At 37.0% G+C, this 19,148-nt stretch overlaps 1 protein-coding gene across 12 annotated transcripts in view; it reads right to left on the bottom strand.

Annotated features, from left to right (window-relative positions):
- Positions 1-19,148, bottom strand: part of PTPN22 (protein tyrosine phosphatase non-receptor type 22) — a 58,203-nt gene that overhangs the window by 27,449 nt on the left and 11,606 nt on the right. For all 12 annotated transcript variants that reach the window (XR_011439277.1, XR_011439278.1, XR_002808358.2 and 9 more), the window contains 10 exons: positions 7,971-8,079; positions 7,634-7,710; positions 7,424-7,519; positions 6,698-6,736; positions 5,293-5,364; positions 5,117-5,176; positions 4,372-4,514; positions 3,845-3,911; positions 2,959-3,036; positions 183-269 (listed from right to left, as the gene is read on the bottom strand). Coding sequence is in view for 8 of the 12 variants with exons in the window: in XM_014740059.3 (XP_014595545.2) it covers positions 183-269; positions 2,959-3,036; positions 3,845-3,911; positions 4,372-4,514; positions 5,117-5,176; positions 5,293-5,364; positions 6,698-6,736; positions 7,424-7,519; positions 7,634-7,710; positions 7,971-8,079 (828 nt within the window). In the remaining 4 variants the exon portion in view is untranslated. The remainder of the gene's footprint in view (positions 1-182; positions 270-2,958; positions 3,037-3,844; positions 3,912-4,371; positions 4,515-5,116; positions 5,177-5,292; positions 5,365-6,697; positions 6,737-7,423; positions 7,520-7,633; positions 7,711-7,970; positions 8,080-19,148) is intronic.

Raw genomic sequence — 19,148 nt, 5'->3', positions numbered from 1 at the left:
TTAATGTACTTCAATTAATTTGTCCTTCTCCACCAGAGATTTGCAATGCAGGCCCATGCACACCTGACACTCCACTTTAGTTGTGATGATAAATAATAAGTTAAGTCCTGCAACTAACCTAAGATCCCGTGACCAAAATCAAATATGAAAATAATTGACAAAATATTAAGTTGAAAGTTTACCTCTGTTCCAGAGTGGTTATCTCTGATAACATCCATCTGTCTCTTAAATAGTTCTAATACAGCATTGTAGACCAGTTCATACTGTTCCTGAACAGCATCACAAACCAGAACAAATGAAAACAAACAAAAAACTTGGTGAACTACAGAACCAGATTTCAGGAATATGAACACCAATCAAATCCTAGAGTAGCAGACCTGAAAAGACCATCAACATTAGTTTAATTACAATGCCTTATGTTTGTGTACCCCATTTCAGATTTCAGAGCACTTTTAGACTTCTAGAAACAACTAAATATTTGCTCTACTTCTAGCTAATATACAAGAACCTTGCAGCATGTTTTTTTGTGTTCTAACCCCACTTTCTTTCTTATCTTTCCCTACACTATCATCCCTCTGTTTTCCTTATTCACATTTTAAAAAATTTATTTCATCCTGGATGCATTTTCTTGTAAGTCACTTTCATCTTTCCTGGAAAAAGGTAGATAGATTGTGGTTGATGGGTAGACAGATAGCCTCGATATGTATTATTTAACTTGACTCACAATTGATGTATACAGTAGCTAGGCTATTATCTCTGTTTACAATTTGTCCAAGATCATTCAGAAGTAATTTCCAGGACTTGGGTTGGCACCTGAATCTTCTGACCCTTAGTTTAGTGCACTCAGATCAAGCTGCTGAAATCCTGACCTAACAAAGATACCAAAGAAAAGTAGACTGCTGAATAGTTTGTGGTTATGAAAGGACTTCACCATAGAGAAATAAGACCCCTACAATTACAAGGTTTATGGGTTTTCACTACTACGTTTTTGCCTCTGTACCTGCTCAAGCACTTTATTTTGGATCTACTCTTCATCTGTATGGGCCAATTCATGGTTTTCCCTGCCACTTTACACAATCTTGTACAAATAAAGTACAACTTTTTCCAAAGATAATTTTAACAGGCGAACAATGCAGAGCCTATAATGCCCAACACGGCCATTGATACACTCTTTAATTTTTTTAAGAAGTGAGAAAAATCAGACAGGAAGCAGTCATCTGGTTATGGTGCTATTTTCTGGTTAGTGTCAGAAAAACTAGCTGGAACTTGTAAGATATTTGTTCAGCTAGTTGTTGATAATGTCAGAATGTGAAGGCTAATTTAAAATTGTTTCAGCTGTCTTCCAACTCTTAGAAGCAGGCCTGAATGGACTTTTTTCTGAAATGGGGTATTGTTTTATTTATTGATTCAGTGTTAAAATTTAATATTGTACAACTAGGTTGCATACTTCCTGGAGTCTTTATACATTTATGTGGATCAGCCTCCTTTGAAGTCTGACAGCACTAACCCAACCAGTGCTTTGATTTCACATAAACTTTCCCCCTCACAGGTTGAATATAGAAAACACCTACAGTCAATACATGAAAAACAAATTATTTTTTTCCACGCGCTATTGGTGGAAAACCTGTGTGGGCTAAGTAGAAAGTTTGTATTTTAAAAGCTCTTCATTTTTTCTCAAGTCACAACTTCTAGATGAAAATACCTGAACTGCCATTGTCAATTGTTTTACCTCTAAACCTATGTGCAAGCTTGTTTGTAAGTGCTTTAAGCACGTTAGGGTCTTGCTATTTAAGCAGTAAAAAGTAGTTCTAACAAATTACACAAAAATGTCTGTTACCTCTTAAATATCAATAAGTTTTTGGTGAATGAATGAATGGATGAATGCTAAACTCTATCTTAAGGATGGAGACCATTTAGAAATGTGGGTAAAATTGTTGGTGTAGAAATAGGGGTGAAATTAATATTGTAGAGAGTGAGAGATTAGGCTGGGAATGTTTCACCTAAGAAGTATAACTTGAGCTAGAGGGGAGAGGAGAAAATAGGGAAGAGCATTCCTAATGGAGTGAACAAGTATGAGCGATTTGGGATGGATTAAAATATTGTGATACATATATGATTATACATATAGTATGACTGTAATTATGGTTTTTTTTAAATATGCATACAATAAGGTCCAGGAGAAACTATAGAAAAATAGTAACAGTGGCTACTTCTAGGTTGATTTTATTTTTATTTTTTCATTATTTCCTAAAATGAGCATAGAGAATGTATTCTCCAGGTTATGTTACCACCTCCTGAAGTAGAAATTACAAATCTCTGATTTTCTGTGGTTTCAGAAATTAATTACTACTACAATATTTCAAGTTAACCTGACCCCGATATTTCTTTCTAATATGTCAAACAGCTTGTTACATTTTTTTCAAATTCCTTTGTAAGAAATACTATATTGGTTTCCTTTTTTTTTCGTGAGGAAGATTGGCTCTGAGCTAACATCTGTTGCCAATCTTCCTTTTTTTTCCTCCCCAAAGCTTCCCAATACATAGTTGTATATCCTAGTTGCAGGTTCTTCTAGTTCCTTTATGTGGGATGCCGCCTCAGCACTTCCTGATGACCGGTGCTAGGTCTGCGCCCAGGATCCCAGGTGGCGAACCCCAGGCCGCCGAAGAGGAGCACATGAACTTAACCACTTAGCCACGGGGCTGACCCCTATATTGGTTTCTTAATATTTTCTGAACAGACAACAAAATGTGAGGAATGAGAGGAATTTGACCTAAGGCAAGGGATACATGAAAAATACTGGGATATTCAGAGTTAGAGGAAATGGGAAAGGACTAACACACTTAATAACAAATTGGTGTTATAGCTAAGCAGTCAGCTGTTTTTGGATGTCTTAGTATTAAACAGAGAGATGCAACAAGACTGAGACATCTGTTATGACCCATTTGCCATAGTCCATACCTTAGTTTGAACTAACGAAGTCCTCTGTGTTCGCATTTCCTGGATCAAACTAAAAACACTGAAGTTCTCAGGAATTATCTATCAAATAAAAGGAAAAAACGTTTTACTCTATTGTTCCTATCTTTGTTATAAATTATTGCCATGCTCTCATAGTCTGGTTAATTCCAAGGTATCTGCTCCCTAACGTGGAATAATATCAGAAAAAGAATTCATTTCTAAAACTAATGAGGTTTCTCATCACTTGCATCATGATTTAGAGCCTGGTGTTTTCCCTAGAAAAGACTGAAGAAACTCTTCAGAATGATTTCACATAGGTGACCAAATGGCTGAAGTTAAATATATAATGAGGGAGAAGGCTCAGTAGATGAGAAATTATGAGAGTTTTATGAAATAAAAGAAGTTGGCGGACAGGGCTAAAGTCCATATTTTAAATTTCCAGTTTTCTATTAGACTTTTAAAAAATGATTTATAGATTGGAATGCAAAGTTTGATTGTGGTAAATTAAGTCCATCTAAAGCAATTTAGATAAAGGAAGGTAACTATGTAATTTAGGACAGTGGCTCTCGAACTATAGCCTGCATCAGAACAACCCAGAGAGCTTGCTGGGCCCCACCTGCAGAGTTTCTGCTTCAGTCCGTCTGAGGTGGGGCGCAAGAATTTGCATCTCTAACAATTTTTCAGGTTATTCTGATGCTGCTTGTCTGGGGACCACACTTTGAGAACCACCAACTTAAGAACTAATTTAATCATCTGACAAAGTGAGGCTACAAGTGAATATTCTAGAAAAGATAAATCATAGAGATACATGTTTTGAAGAACCAAACATTTCCTAAGTCTACAAGTAGAAGGGTAAGAAAATGAGAAGTGCCTGCTGAGAGAAACTCACCCCATCTTTTAGCAACATCCATGTATAATCAATAGCACAGATAACACCAGTCCTTCCACAACCGGCACTGAAATGAAAGATCACAGTAGCAGGTATAGTTGCAGAGAGTGAATCATTGACAGTACCTGGAAACTTTCACCAACAGATTTGAGGAAGAAGAAACCTGGAGACATTGAAACTTTCTAAACCCTACCATTTCCCAGAGCATGTTTGTCAATTGCCACATGCCACACTGAGCCTCAAGACAGATCCTAAGGAGCTTCTCAGAGCAAGAGTCTCTAGAGCTGTACTGTTCACAAGTAACATCATAAAAATATTAATTTAATGCTCAGGTTGATTTTATTATAGTTTGTATCTGTAATTGACCTTTCTCTTTTAGCCACTCTCATTTCAGAAGCCTACATCCTATGTGCTCATACCACTTTAAATTCCAACAAAGTCAATCTTTTTTCAGTTACAGCAGGAGTCTTGGCCAGACTGTGACACTGGTTTATTCTTCATAGAAGGTTCACACAACAGCATCATACCTGCAGTGAATGCATATGGGAACACTGTTGTCCCCTTGGTAAAAACGCACGTCCCAGATGAGCTCAAGAATAGGGTCTATAGATGAAGGCACATCATGGTCTGGCCAATTCTTGTAATGAAACTGGTAGATAGTTCGAGTTTCCTATAAAAAATAGCCAGGATGAAAGGAGAGTTCAAGGTTAGAACTTCACCTCATTCTACTACAAGATTACTCTGACTAAATAGCAGCTATATCTTTTTTTGCAATTTATGCTGCTTTCTTCCCTCTAGACCACTGGTGATGATGTGTCTTCTGAGAACAATTAAAAGTGATTTCAAGTCACTTACTATTGGCCTGTCCTTATCTGCCGCACTCCCAAGAGGAGGTATATATGAAGATAGTCCAAACCAGAGCTTCCCAACTGGTCTGCTTCAAATGGGTCACAGGCATGCTGATATATTAAATCCCTTTGTCTTAGAAAGAGTGGGCAGCATGACCTCTCAGGTTGGTTCCCAGCCTTTAGTCACTGTACAGCCTCTATTTACCCTATGAATATTATAGTTTTTAGAGGTGTGCCATGACGTGAAATAGATTGGGGAGTACAGATTACACCAATGGTCTCTTTTGAAAATAAAAGTTTATCCAGAACATCAAAGACCCCACAACTCCCCATTGTGTTATGCCCAGCCTGAGTCACATACATATACATCTACCTGTCTGACCTCTGTAGGCTTTTGAGTTTACCGTTCCTATTCTATACTTACACTGTTGAACTTGGCTTTTAGAATCCTGATTAGGTAATCAGATTTTCTATTTTCAGCTTCCTAAGAAGTAAATTCAAATATTAGTTATTTCAAAGACTAATATTCAAAGATTATTCACTATAAAGTAGATCCTGGAGCATTTGCTTAGCCACAATGGAAACAGGCATCATACTTACACAGGATATGGAGAAAGGGCCAAGTTGGATTTGCATCTCTCCTGGCTCAGCCCAGTAGCGCTCACACTTTTTCTGTTGCAAAAGCAGAATGCAGTGATTTCCCTCCGTATATTCTAGTCTCTTCTGAGTAACAAAACCCCTCCCTCATTCAGAGGCAAATTCAGCTCTGTGTCCTTCACCTTAGGAACTTCTAACCCCCGTGGGCTTCAACCCCAACATCATGGTCTGGAACCTCCAAGGATGGGAAGACAAACATTAAAGGATATATAAATTACAGACTTCCTAGAAGTCTGAATAAGTAGAAATAGGGATCTGACATTTTCAGTATTTCAAAAGCATTGACAAAAATCATATGTCCACTAAAATAAAGCTGCATGAGGTAACTGAAACATCAAATTCCCTTGGTTTTAACTCGAATTATATCAACTCAAAATGGCAACAGTAGGTTAGAAGAGTGCTGTTCGATAGAAATATAATGTGAGCAACATATGTAATTTTACGTTTTCTAATAGCCACATTCAAAAATAAGAAAAAAGGTGAAATTTTAACATATCAAAAAACATGTGGGCTGGCCCAGTAGTATAGTGGTTAAGTTTGTGTGCTCCACTTTGGTGGCCCAGGTTTCACAGGTTCAGAGCCCCAGCACGGACCTACACACTGCTCATCAAGCCACGCTGTGGCAGTGTCCCACATACAAAATAGAGGAAGATTGGCAAGGATGTTAGCTCAGGGACAATCTTCCTCACACACACACAAAAAAGTACTGACTTAAAAAACCTCATGTAATCAATATTAACAGTTACTGGATATTTGACATTTTTTTAACCTGTCTTCAAAATCCAGTATATATTTTATATTTACAGCTAATCTCAAGTAATATGCTAAATTTTCATTGGAAATATTTTATTCCATTTAGACTTCATAAAATTTATAGTTGAAAGAATCACATACCCAAGTTGTTCCAAACATACTTAAAGTTTTCCAATAACTGAATTGGGTATCAGTTTTTAAATTTAAATTCATTAAAATAAAATAAATAAAACAATTGAGTTCCTTGATCACACCAGTCATATTTCAAGTGCTCAACAGTCACATGTGGCTAGTCGATGCCTCGTTGGACAGCATAGTGTTAGAAGCTCTGACTAGTTAAAGATGTCTGATTAATACAAATGTGAAAATGAATTGTTACTTTAGAAAGAATAGCTTATTTTTACTTCAAAACAGAGTCTACTGGGAAAATGGACAAAAGGGGTTCATAGGGTAAAAAAGCCCTGAGAGTCATTTGGCATTCTCAAACTGAAAACTAGGAGGCTGAGCATAATTTTTACCTTGGCACACTTAAGAAAAGTTCTGCTACCAATTTTCTCCCTTCTTTTACCTTTAGGTGTTCTAGAAAGCAACTCACCTTCCCCATTTCAAACTCCATGCATGCCATAACAATGATCTGGAGGGACAAAATTATAGATAGACTCTTAAACATTAATATAGTTAGAAAGAGCAGTTAATACCTGGGTCCCAGGGTCAGAAAGTCTTAATTATTCTTTTTCTGGTTGGTTTTGTTTGTTTGTTGTTTTTTTAGGAAGATTAGCCCTGAGCTAACACCTGCTGCCAATTCTCCTCTTTTTGCTGAGGAAGCCTGGCCCTCAGCTAACATCCATGCCCATCTTCCTCCACTTTATATGTGGGATGCCTGCCACAGCATGGCTTGATAAGTAGTGCACAGGTCCAGGCCCGAGATCCCAACCAGAGAACCCCAGCCGCCAAAGCAGAGTGTGCGAACTTAACCGCTATGCCACTGGGCTGGCCCCTATTTTGTTTGTTTTTTAACCAAAAAAGAAATCCTCATAAATTATAAAATGTTGCTCCTACCCTTCTTTTTGTCCTCACTTCCCTTTTCTGTATTCAAATCAATAAAGTTAACAAGTGAGCGTGTCAAGATGAGAACTTTCATTTCCTTTAACAAGAGTGACATTGTGATTTTGACTAAAGGTGCCTGAACCCCGCAATTCTAGTGACTGACCAAAAAAGTACGGATTTTAATACATAGGAAACTTCAGTCACATATCCTGATACTCTACCCTCTCCACCCCTAAAAGCTAGAGAATATAGTAACAAACACAGCACTACTTACCAGGACACTGTACTCCCAAATCATCCTCCAGAAGTCCAGGACAGTTGTAGACAAGGGCCCCTGGGTGGCAATATAAGCCTTGGGTCCATAAACTCCCTAAAGGAGAACAGAAATTACATGCGTGACTACAAATAATATCCTCTTTTTTGTCTAGTATTCTACCCCCGCCCTTTTTTAGGTACCTAGAGAAATACGGAATACGGAGTGTACCTTAATGAAGTTGGCATTGATGTAGCTGGAATCCTCATCAGATGTTATCAGGGACAGCTCTACTCGGCTGTGATCATCTACAATACAAAAGAAAGACGAAGTATAATTAAGAGGGTTTAGTCAGAGGGACTAACTGTGAATAATGGATACTCGTAAGTGTTTGATCAGAGTGAGTGAGTGAATGAATGAATGAATGTTCTTTTGTAATCATAAATAGCACAAACTGATTTGTCAAAGCCGTGTTCCAGGATTAGGAACAGCAAGTAATGGGTAAAAAGAGATAGGAATGATTGAATTTGGGAGAAGCCATAAGTTCACAGGAAGAAATGAAACTTACAGGGCAGGATATCCTTATATCTGTTTTTCTTGATATTCTCGGGCCTCTCAGCCACAGTTGTGGGATAGGTTTTTTCTGCCTTGTACTTGGTAGATTGTTTTTTCAGCTTCTGTAATAAAATTCCAAGAATTAAATCTTCCCAGAGAAAAGAGGTAAGAAGCTATCTCTAGAGAGCTTTCCTTCTCCACTGCCCAAACGTTCCTCTCCAGTCCTTTTAAGCCCCTCCCGGGCTGATTCTATTCAGGACAGAACCACAGAGCATAAGGAGAGCAGAGTTCAGTGACATTTGGAGAAGTGAAAAGATCACACTTAGTGCTGCTAAGCAACGAATAATTAAAACTTAGAGGTGAAACTGGTGAATATTTTAAAAACCAGTATCTTCTGATAACAAACTATATGCTCCACCTAGAGGATCAGCTATAAAAGTTTAGTTTCTTTATAGCTAGTACAGGGTTATTTTTAAGTAGAAATGGAACTTAAGCTGAATAAAATCTCTCTATATCTAACAAAATTTCAAAGATTTCCATTCCAAAAGCAGTCATTTTTTTTTAATATGACCTATACTTTAAGCCTACCCCTTAACCAAACAATAATCTTAAAAATAGTATCATATTCAGTTGGTAGAATATGATCTGGGCCAGGCATGGGCTAGTATAATATGGTTGAACAGGATTCCTCAAGATAGTGATAACTCCTTGAAATTACTCCCATTTTTCAATATTATACTATATACCAAAATGATACGGTATATATACCATATAATGATAAATACCGATAAATGATAATTCCTCTTTAGCTCCTTCTTAGGAATCAACCTTGTCCCAAATTTTAACTCCTTTATCACTCAAAGAAACCACATTTAACAGATCTGAGCTTTGTGAACCTTTACTCAATTTAAGAAAGTGAAAGGGAAAACATCTGTGATAGCCAATAAATATTTGTTGAATTGAACTACAAAAAATAACCTTCATTATTTGCCCACTATTTAATGGTGAATTGGTCACATGAAGAGTATTAATTACTTCCTCTGGGTCAGATCCCGCAGCATCTACTCAGTCTTCATTCTCTTTAACTTCCTTCTTGAAATTTCCTCCTCCCTTGGCCCTTATTAGGCTACATTATCTTGGTTCTCCTCGTTCTTTGACTTCTCTTTCCCATTTCTCATTCTTTCTTACTGGCTCTCGGTTTGTTTCTATCTTTTAGTTGTGAATTATCCAAAGTTCCAAATTTAAGTCCTCAACTCTCTGCTCTTCTCTTACTATATACATTTGCTTAGGGATATCATATACTCTTATAGAAGGCATATCAGTATTTTTTTTTTAAATTTACTTAACTGACTCAAAGTGAATTATAATTCCAACCCCTATTGGATAACTCTCAAATTTCTACATTGAGATTTGATTACTAAGTTCCAGTCCTGAATTCCCAACCACGTCCTAGATGTTTCCACTTGAGTATCTTACTACAGCCTCAAACTCAGTACATTTAAAACTAAATTCATCATCATCCCCACCATTAATGCCAGTGGTACTATCTTTATCCCAAGCAACCATATTCTAGAAAATGAGAGTCACTTTTGGTTTCATGCCTTCCCACCTCAAATTCAGTCACCAAGTTCAACTGATTCTTCCCATGCAATATCTTGAATCAACCTTTTTTCCTATGCCCACTACAGATACCTTAATTCAGACCCTTTCCCTTAAAGTTTGAACTATTACAGTTGCTTCTTAACTCACCTTCACTCTTTTCTGTCTTTCCCCATTCAAATCCATTAGGCATAATTATGCCAAATTAATCTTACTAAAATATGCTTTCCTTATCTCTCACGCTCAAAACAACTTCAGTGAATCCCCCTTGCTACTAGGAAAAAGTCCGAACTTCTTAGTCAGGTACTTAAGATTCTCCCCAGTTGGACCCCAAGCTAATTTTCCCATATTGCCCACTGCCCTACGATTATGAGGTTTCTAAAGATTGACTTCTAGGGTCTTTCAAGACTGTACAAATTGATGTCATTGACAATTATGTGTAACATCACTTCTTTAAAACTATGGCTTTCCTTTTCTTTCTCATAAATATATACCTGGTACTGCTTTTGCATGTCTTAGCCATGATTATGGTCTATCTTGTTCCACAGGGTACACTAATAAAGAGAAATAAGGAAACAGAGAAAGAACTTTTCTCAAGTGATTGGCAACAAGAAAAAATTAAAAAGAAGGGAATTGTTAATTATTGTTTCTAAGGTACTTATATTTCATATAGTGTTTTCACATGATTGATTAGGATGTACGTCTATCTGTAGGAATTTACTTAAGGACACTTATAACTGAGTTGTTAAAAAAAAAAGTGGGTGAGGAAAGGAGAGCCAAAAATAAAGGTATGACACAGAGAGAGAAAAGAGATAGTAAAGAATAGAAATTTGTTCCAACAAATCATCCAAATCCATCATTGGATTTTAGGATAACTTGATAACTGAGTCTGCAAGGAGAGGAAAAAAAGTTGGAGTCATGAGGTGTTTTTCAGCTGGAAGTTCATAACAAAGAATTATCAAATATCTAGAATCTAGTTAAATTGCTACCTTCCAAATAATAAGTAGATTATTAAACTACTATAACAACATACTGTATAGGAATATAAGCTTTTTCCAAGTAAGGATGACAAATGAAACAGACAGCCACTGCCTGCTTACTTTCTAGACCACAGATGCCAACATGTATTCTTCTAATGACCATTTTTTTCTGTTTCTAGAATTAGATCAGACATAGGTGATCTATTAAAAAGCAGGTATACTGTCAGTTCTTAAACCCTAGTTTCTTACCATGGTCTGAATTCTTGGATTTTCAGAATTCCCAAAGGAAGAGAGATGCTGAACTGATAACTATATAGCATATATTTACACCAAGATAGATGAAAGTGGGCTAGTTCTGGAATTTAATTAAAGACATGACACCGACACATGAGAGACTATAAAACATTTCCACTCAAGTTATATCAGTTTTTCAGCTCTCTCTGCTCTTATGCACCTTCACAATGATCATTTTCAAGTTGCCGTTGATTCCAGGGCTGCTGAAAAGATGTCAAGTCCCAGAACAATTCCTTCTAGAAATCTCCAGAACCGAGCCTAGTGCATACTCCTTGTTGTACTGTTTTTATTTGTCTTGCTTTGCTTACTTATGGAATGTTTTCCAGAGAGAATGCTATAGGCAAAGACTTTTTTGTAAGATATCCCTCAATTAATTTGGTAAAATGACACAGATAAAGATTGTATGTGTGTGTAAACCTATGCTTGTTTAGCTGCTTTGACTGCCACCTTCAACGGTGGGACAGGATGGCTTTTTTTTCCCTACTCTGTTCCTCCTCTTGGAGTCTTGTGGCTGGATGACAAAGAGAGACACTACTTTAGTAAAGCATCACATAGGAAATGACTATAGAATTGTTAATTTGGAAAGTGTGAAAGGTTTTTTTTTCAGATGTCTTACCTTGAGGTCAGACCTCCTTTTATTAAATTTTTTCTTAATTTTTTAAAATTTTTATGTTAAAAAAAATTTTTTTTAATTCACCTTCTCTCCCCACCAGACTCCCAGGCTCCAACACCCCAACAGAGAACAAAACAGCAGAATTAGAACAAAAGAACTGATAAACCTCACCAAAAAAGGAGAAACTCTGAGAGTAGGAAGCAAAAGGGTATAAAAGAGAAAGCAGGGCCATGGGGGTGGGTTGGAGTTTGGGGAGAAAGGATAGGTCAAAGGGGGAAGGTATTTCTCTGCCAACCACAAGGTAGGGGATGTGAATTCCCCAGAGGTGGCACCCACAAAAGAAATCAGAGGAAGAGTTGCTGAGAGAATTAAAAAAAGCGGCCAATGGGACTGGCCTGGTGGTGCAGTGGTTAAGTTTGCATGTTCTACTTCGGCAGCCTGGCGTTCGCCGGTTCAGATCCCGGGTGCAGACCTATGCACCACTTGTCAAGCCATGCTGTGGCAGGCGTCCCACATATAAAGTAGAGGAAGATGGGCATGGATGTTAGCTCAGGGCCAGTCTTCCTCAGCAAAAAGAGGAGGATTGGCGGCAGATGTTAGCTCAGGGCTAATCTTCCTCAAAAAAGAAGAATGAAGAAAAGAGGGCCAGCATCCCTCCTGGGCCCTGTTAGGTTGGAATATATGACAAACCAGATTCTGCCTGTGCTGGATAAGCTAATAGTACTCTTTTTGGTTTGTGGACTACACTACTCCTTTCCTTTCAAGATGAAAATAGAACTGAGGTCCTAACCATAAAACTCTAGAGGTTAGAGCTGAGTCCTTTGCATGTTCTTCTCATTGACTAGTAAATTAATTACTAGTAACTGAATTAAGGTCACTCCCTAAAGAGAACAGAAGAAAAAAAAAAGAAAGCACAAAAAGAAAAGATAGCACAAGACCACCATATCTTTGCCTTGAAGGACTACATTATTGTGTAGAAGACATAGCGTAAGTTCCATTTTTGGCATGGGGGAAAAAATCAAACTTGGCTCTCTTGTGCAAGATGGGAGAGGAAAATCAAAGTTGGGCTGTCTCCAGAGCTTCTCAAGGTAGTTCCTTAATGCCTTACAACTTCAAGTCAGCGTTATCTATTCTAAGCCTCCAACAGAATAGAGAAAGCATGAATGCTAAGGAATGGAATTAAAATCTTCAGCCTCTAAATCCAGTAAACAAGAGTACTACTAGTAGGAATGGGGGACAAGACTGAACTGGCCCTGAGTGTGCCCACAATCATCTCCAGCTAGACAGGCAAACTTACAGGGATTGGATCGCAGTCCAATAGTCAGGTAAGTGAGTAGGTGGATAAGCAATAGCTAAATTGGGGTGAGTAAACCAAGAGGTTCAACTTTAGATACATAAAATTTGAGGATATGGCAAGAAATGTGTTAAAAATGTCCTGTGAATAACTGAAAACATGGGACTGGAGGGTTCCCAGTGAGTGACTGGAGATGGAGTTGGGAGAAATTAGCTTTATGGGTGATCTGATGTATTTATTCTGGTGGTAGCAGAACACAACTGCACCTAAATGTGCACAAAAGTCAAGAGTATGTTCAAGTGATAGGCTGATTCACATAAATGAATCATTTCAATTCAACAGATGTTTGCGTACCTGCTATGCAGGAGGTACTGTGTTCATGACTGCTTGGTTAGTATTGTTACTATAAATAAATATAGAATGAGGATGTATCTAGATCTTCTCTCCAGAAGTAAAATATAACCAGGTCTTCTCTGGTCTTTTATGATAAATCTTCAAAAGTTCCTACAATACCTGTCTGACTTCTAGTGCGTTATAAACCAACAGTAGCACCTGGCCTTCAGAATTGGGTATCTTCTTTCTAGCTCCATTGAATCCTTCATATTTAATAAATCTGTCTTTGTATTTAATAAATACAATATTTACCTTTTCTATAAAAGCACCTCATCCCCTAGAAACATAAAATTCACTTTTTTCGCTTTTTATTATTTAAATGGAATCCAACAACACTAAAGGAAAATTTTAAATATAGATTCTTTAAATAAAAAAGTAATGCATATTTATTGGAGAAATTTTAGAATACAGAGAAACAAAAAAAAGGTAAAAATCTCCTATAATTTCACTACCCAGAGTTAATCATTCTTAATATTTTGTAGTATTACATTCCAGTCTTTTATATGTGTTCATAAAGATGTGATCACATTGTATATAAGGTTTTTAACTTGCTCTTTTTATTTATCAGTTTGTGTTCTATATTATTTTTAATGATAGCAGAGTATTTCAATGTATGGGTTTTAACGTAAGTTACTTGACCTGTGCCTTTATATTATTGGGCATTTAAGTTGCTTCCAATCTTCCTAAACAATAATTGTAAACAATATTACAATAGGTAGCCAAAATCTATATAAATATTCTTCATTATTTCCTTCAGATGGATCTTAGGAGTGGGCAAAAAATTTGCCCATTTTAAAGGCTTTTGATCCATTTTACCAAATATATATCAGAAACAATATACAAATTTTGCATCTAGAAAGATTATAACAGCAGCGTATGAGACTGTACCAGGAAGATATGAGACTGCATACTTTTGAAACCTGGCCAATATTAGGATTACAATGTTTTAAGTACAGGTCTATTTGACAGGTAAAATGTTATTAGGGGTATTTTTGTTATTTGTACTTCTATTTGCAATTTCTTCACTCCAAAACATTTTCAGAAGGAATAAGATACACCGTAATCAAATTACCCTGTCACATGAAGCTGTGTTCGTATTTCTGTATTCCCATCCAGTCTTTATACAAATACATATAGACATCCAACGAGTTCATACGTGCCTATTTAGCACAATACTTGACATTTGCTAAGCTGTCACTTTTCATACACAACTCATATTTTACACATGCTTTCTAAATGAAGATACTTCAACTGCCTTCAATGTAGAAAAGCAAAAGTATATCTAAGGAGTTTTAAACATAAAGACGTGCAGCAAATTGACCAGCATATAATATATAACCAAGCCTTATCCCGTATTAATACAATGGGTGAAATGTACATGTCATAAAACCACAATCAGTTGCAGTAATTGGCCAAAGTGAATACCTATTCCTTTGTAAATTCTAATCTATCTGATAAAGAATGCACTAATGGAAGAGGATAGTCCTCATTAAGCTTAGAAGAAGAAAAGTAAGACAGCAAGCACTTGTCACTGTGTCCCTAGTGCTGTCCAGAAAAGAATAGTGACGACCATCCTGAGGGTTCAAACAAGGAGATGGAGACTTCATACCATCACAGTTGAAGCCACTAAAATCACCATGCTCATCAAGCAACTTTCGGATTATAGTTGGCTTCTCATATAAGTTTTTCTCCAAACTAGGGAATATGCTGGCCAGTCAATGCAAACTTCTACTCTATTTGACAGTGATTTTTCTTCCTGGAAAATTAATAAATTGGCATGTTTGTTTCTGGAGAATTTCTTATGTGTTTGCCTGATCCTAATCAACTCTGGGCATACTGACAAAATTGAATTTTTAGACTAGCAAAGCTAAGGCCAAGACACTGGACTATTGTGATCCAAATAGTTAATACCATCCTAAGAGACTACTTGACTTCTCAAGGCACTCTGTGATCACAACAGTAATTGTATATGTTGAACCTTGACAGAATTCATAAAAATGACAAGAAAAAATTAAGACCCAGCTACATGCAACACAATGGATGGATTTTATAAACATAACGTAGAGTGAAAGAAATAAGACATTAAAAAAACCAAACATAGAACATGATTTCATTTACATAGAGTTCAAAAACAGGTAAAATTAATCTCAATTGTTTAGTGATATACATAGGTCTTGAAGCTATGCAGAAAAACAAAGAAAAAAGTAATCTCAGGATAGTATTTACCTCTAGTCTGGTAGGAGTTGGAGGTAGTTGTGATCTGGAAGGACACCCAAGCGATTTCTGGAGTGTGGGCAATGTTCTATTTCTTGATCTGAATGGTGCTTATATGGGTACCTGCTTTATTACTAGTTGTTAAATTATATATTTGTGTTTAAAGCATTTTTCTGTGTATGTGTTATATTCTGCAATTTTTTTTAAGTTTAAAAAGTTGAGACGAATGGATAAATAGGAAACAACAGAGTGGGGAGCGTGGGAGAGAACTAAGAGCACAGTCTCGAAAGTTAGATAGCTTTATTCAAATCCAAGTTCCACCAGTTATGAACTGGATGGCCTTAGGTAAGTTGTTTAACCTCTCTGTCCCTCAGTGTCAGCTACATGCCAAACACTGTGCTAGTCACTGAAGATACCAAGATAAGTAGAACTCAATATAAGCCTTGTGTCTGTGGAGCTTCAATCTAATGAGAAAGCAGAAATTAATCAAATAATCACACAAATAAATGTAAAGTTAGAGCTGTCATAAGTTCTATGAACACCTTAATAAATCTGGCGAGGGGGAAAGAAACTTAAAAAAAATGACAGACAGTGCTAATGAGAACTTATAATAGGAGATTGGATCTATTCAGGGAGGTCAAAGGAGGTTTTTCTGAGGAAATCACCACCAAATTGAGATCTGAAGAATTATGAAGTGTTAACTAGGTAAGGAGGAATAGGAGGGAATATTCAAGTAAAGGTAACGGCATGCATCCAAAGAAAGGCCATGTGGCAGAGGAAGCATGACAAGAGCAAGAAACTGAACAAGCTATAAGAAGCTGGAGGAGACTTGCGGGCTGGTCCATGCAGGACTTTGTTAGCCATTGTAAAGGGTTCTTTGGGAAGTAGATGAGGTTCTGTTTGTGAAGCAGTTTAGCATAGAGTCTAGAACGCAGTTCCATGGGTTAGCTGTTGTCGAAAGCAGATGAACAGAAAATTTATATGAGAAAATGCAGACTGAAAATAATCATGGAAAATTTTCAGTCAGGAATAAAATAAATAAAATTAATGTAGCAAAGTACCATTTCACACTGATTAAATTAGAAAAAATAAAACATACTATGATGCAGTATAGGTACAGAGGTTAAGAGGTTTTAGAATCGAACAGACCAGAGCTTCAAATCTTGGCTTTGCCATTTCATAGGTAAAATGAAGATAGTACTTTTTTCTCTGGGTTGATGTAGTGATTAAGATCATATACAGTAAACCACTTAGATTGCCTAGCATATGGTAAGCAGTCAAAAAAATTTATCTATTATTATCATTGATAGTTATTAAGACTAGCAAGGTGGTAAAGATGATAAATTCAGATATTGCAAATTAGAAAAGTTCTTTTGGAAATACATTTGGCAATACTTAACCAATTAGATGCTAATACTCTTTGACCTAGTAATAACACTTTTGGAGATCTAGCCTCAGGAAATAATTCAAAAGAAGGGGGAAACCTCATGAACAAATATACTTATTGCAGTGTTATCAATAATCATGAAAAATTAGAAATAACCTAAATGCTCAAAAATAGAGAAATAATTAAATTATTTGGGTGCCTACTATATGTCAGGTATTTTGTATATTTATTCTATTATCTTCACAGCAGTTCTGCAAGGTGAATATTATTTGTTCCTACCTTTTAGTGACTTTGTTCAAGGTCACACAGCTAATAACGGGCAGAACCTAAATTCAGACTCAGATTTATATGACTCCAAAGTTGTTACAAGTACAGATGATAAAGCAAGAATACCTGAAGTCAAAACTCAGTTCTACCACTTACTAGCGGTGTGAACCTGAGCAAGTCAGTCAACCTCTCTGTGTCTTAATTTCCTCATTTATAAAATGGAAAGTACCTTCCTCAATGGATTAAATAAGTTGATATATAAAAGTGTTTAGAAAAGTTTCTATAAGGGGTATAGAAGTATTAGCTATCATTATGATTATTCTTTCATTATACCATGCTGCATCAAAAGCCATAAATATAAATTTTAATTAACATGGTAAATAATTTTGAAATAATGTTAAGTGAAAACATGAGAATAAAAAATTCTATCTATGCTATAATCACAATAATATAAAAGGCATTATATAAATGGACAAAAAGTAGAATTTTCACACCAAAAAAATTGCATATGTTGGGATGTTGGTACGATAGTGAATTTATTTTCTTTTAACTTGCAGTAATATAGTTTTATAAGAGTAACAACAGGTATTTTTTTAAAGTACCTTTAGGAAATTTTTGGGGCCAGCCCCGTGGCCGAGTGGTTAAGTTCGCACGCTCCACTTCGGCGGCCCAGGGTTTCACCAGTTTGGATCCTGGGTGAGGACATGGCCCATCAGACCATGCTGAGGCAGCATGCCACATGCCACAACTACAAGGACCCACAACTAAAATACGCAACTATGTACCAGGGGGGATTTGGGGAGAAAAATAAGAAAAAAAAAAAGGAAGAGTGGCAACAGTTGTTAGTTCAGGTGCCAATCTTTAAAACAAATTTTTTTTAAAAAAGAAATTTTTAATAGTGTGGTTGCATACTGTTGTTTCTGCTATATAGAAACTATACTAACTAGGGACTTACCCTCAGTCTAGACCCTTTAAGGGACTCAGTGTTATAGCAAGACACTATTACATAAAGCTTAATTTCACAGGCTCTGAAAGCACAGATCTGGGTTAAATTTCATGTCTATGGCTGAAAAGTTGGGTGAGCTTAGGCCAACTACTTTGCCTCTCAGAGCCTCAGTTTCCTCACCTGTAAGTCAGAGATCATAACTACCTCATAGGGTTTTTTTAATTGAATAGTATATAAGATAATGAATGTGATGCTTCCTTGACACCCCACCAAGACTATTGCGATTATAATCATTTAATAGAGTAATTAGTTGTTTAATGTCTGCCTCTCTAAAACATCCTCTAATGTCTTAGAAGATAATCTCCACCAAAGCATAGAGCATTGCATTGCATTGCCAGCCTCTAGCGCAATACTTTGCACATTCTAAGCAATAAATATTTGAATGAATGCATGAAAACCTTTTGAAGTTGGTAGCAGCAGTTCTAGCTATAGAAAAGTTATTGAATTTAGTCTTGGCACAGGGAAAAGACCTAAGCAGCACAATATTGGCTTTAGCTGTCATAGCAGGGCTGTGTGCTCTGCACAAAGAAACCTGGCCAAGGAGGAAGTTGGAACTGAAATCTAAGTCATGGATAGGGGGCAGGGTGCAGAGTGTCTACCTGGAAGTAGAGACAACTTTCAGTAATTCCCACAAAGCCACCCCCATTTAGGCTAGCGGTGGCTCAGTGTCACAGAATCAGTCCTCAAACCTCAGAAACATTAAATCCTGGGAGAATATATTAAAAAGCTTAGGTGGGATGTGGGACATGACCAGGTGGAAAGCCCTCCAATTTAATGGCAGTATTTACCTTGTCCAAGCAAGCAACCTAGCCCTGTTCACTCCTCCCCAATACCCCCAAAGCCACTCTCTCTCTGGTTTCTCAGCTGAACCTTTAGATGGGGCTGAGAGCAAGACTCTGTTTTTCCACTGGAGGACATGAGTCAGTGAACAGTGAGGTTCCACTTAATCACCACCCAAAAACAAGGTCCTTAAAATCAGGAGCTAGAAAAGTAAGGAAATGATTAATATAAAAGTCAGGATAGTGATTATTCCTTGGGCAGGGTAGGACGGTGGAGGGGCGGGTGATGAGGCGGGGTGGTGGGAATGGGGCTGAGGGACCTACAGGGGAGGAATATATAGAGGTCTTCTGGGGTCCATCAGTGT

Source organism: Equus caballus, chromosome 5, assembly GCF_041296265.1.
Source record: "Equus caballus isolate H_3958 breed thoroughbred chromosome 5, TB-T2T, whole genome shotgun sequence".
In the NCBI taxonomy this organism is placed as follows: Eukaryota; Metazoa; Chordata; class Mammalia; order Perissodactyla; family Equidae; genus Equus; species Equus caballus.
The sequence above is the reverse complement of the archived record's forward strand: the minus strand, read 5'-3'. Positions and strand labels throughout refer to the sequence as shown.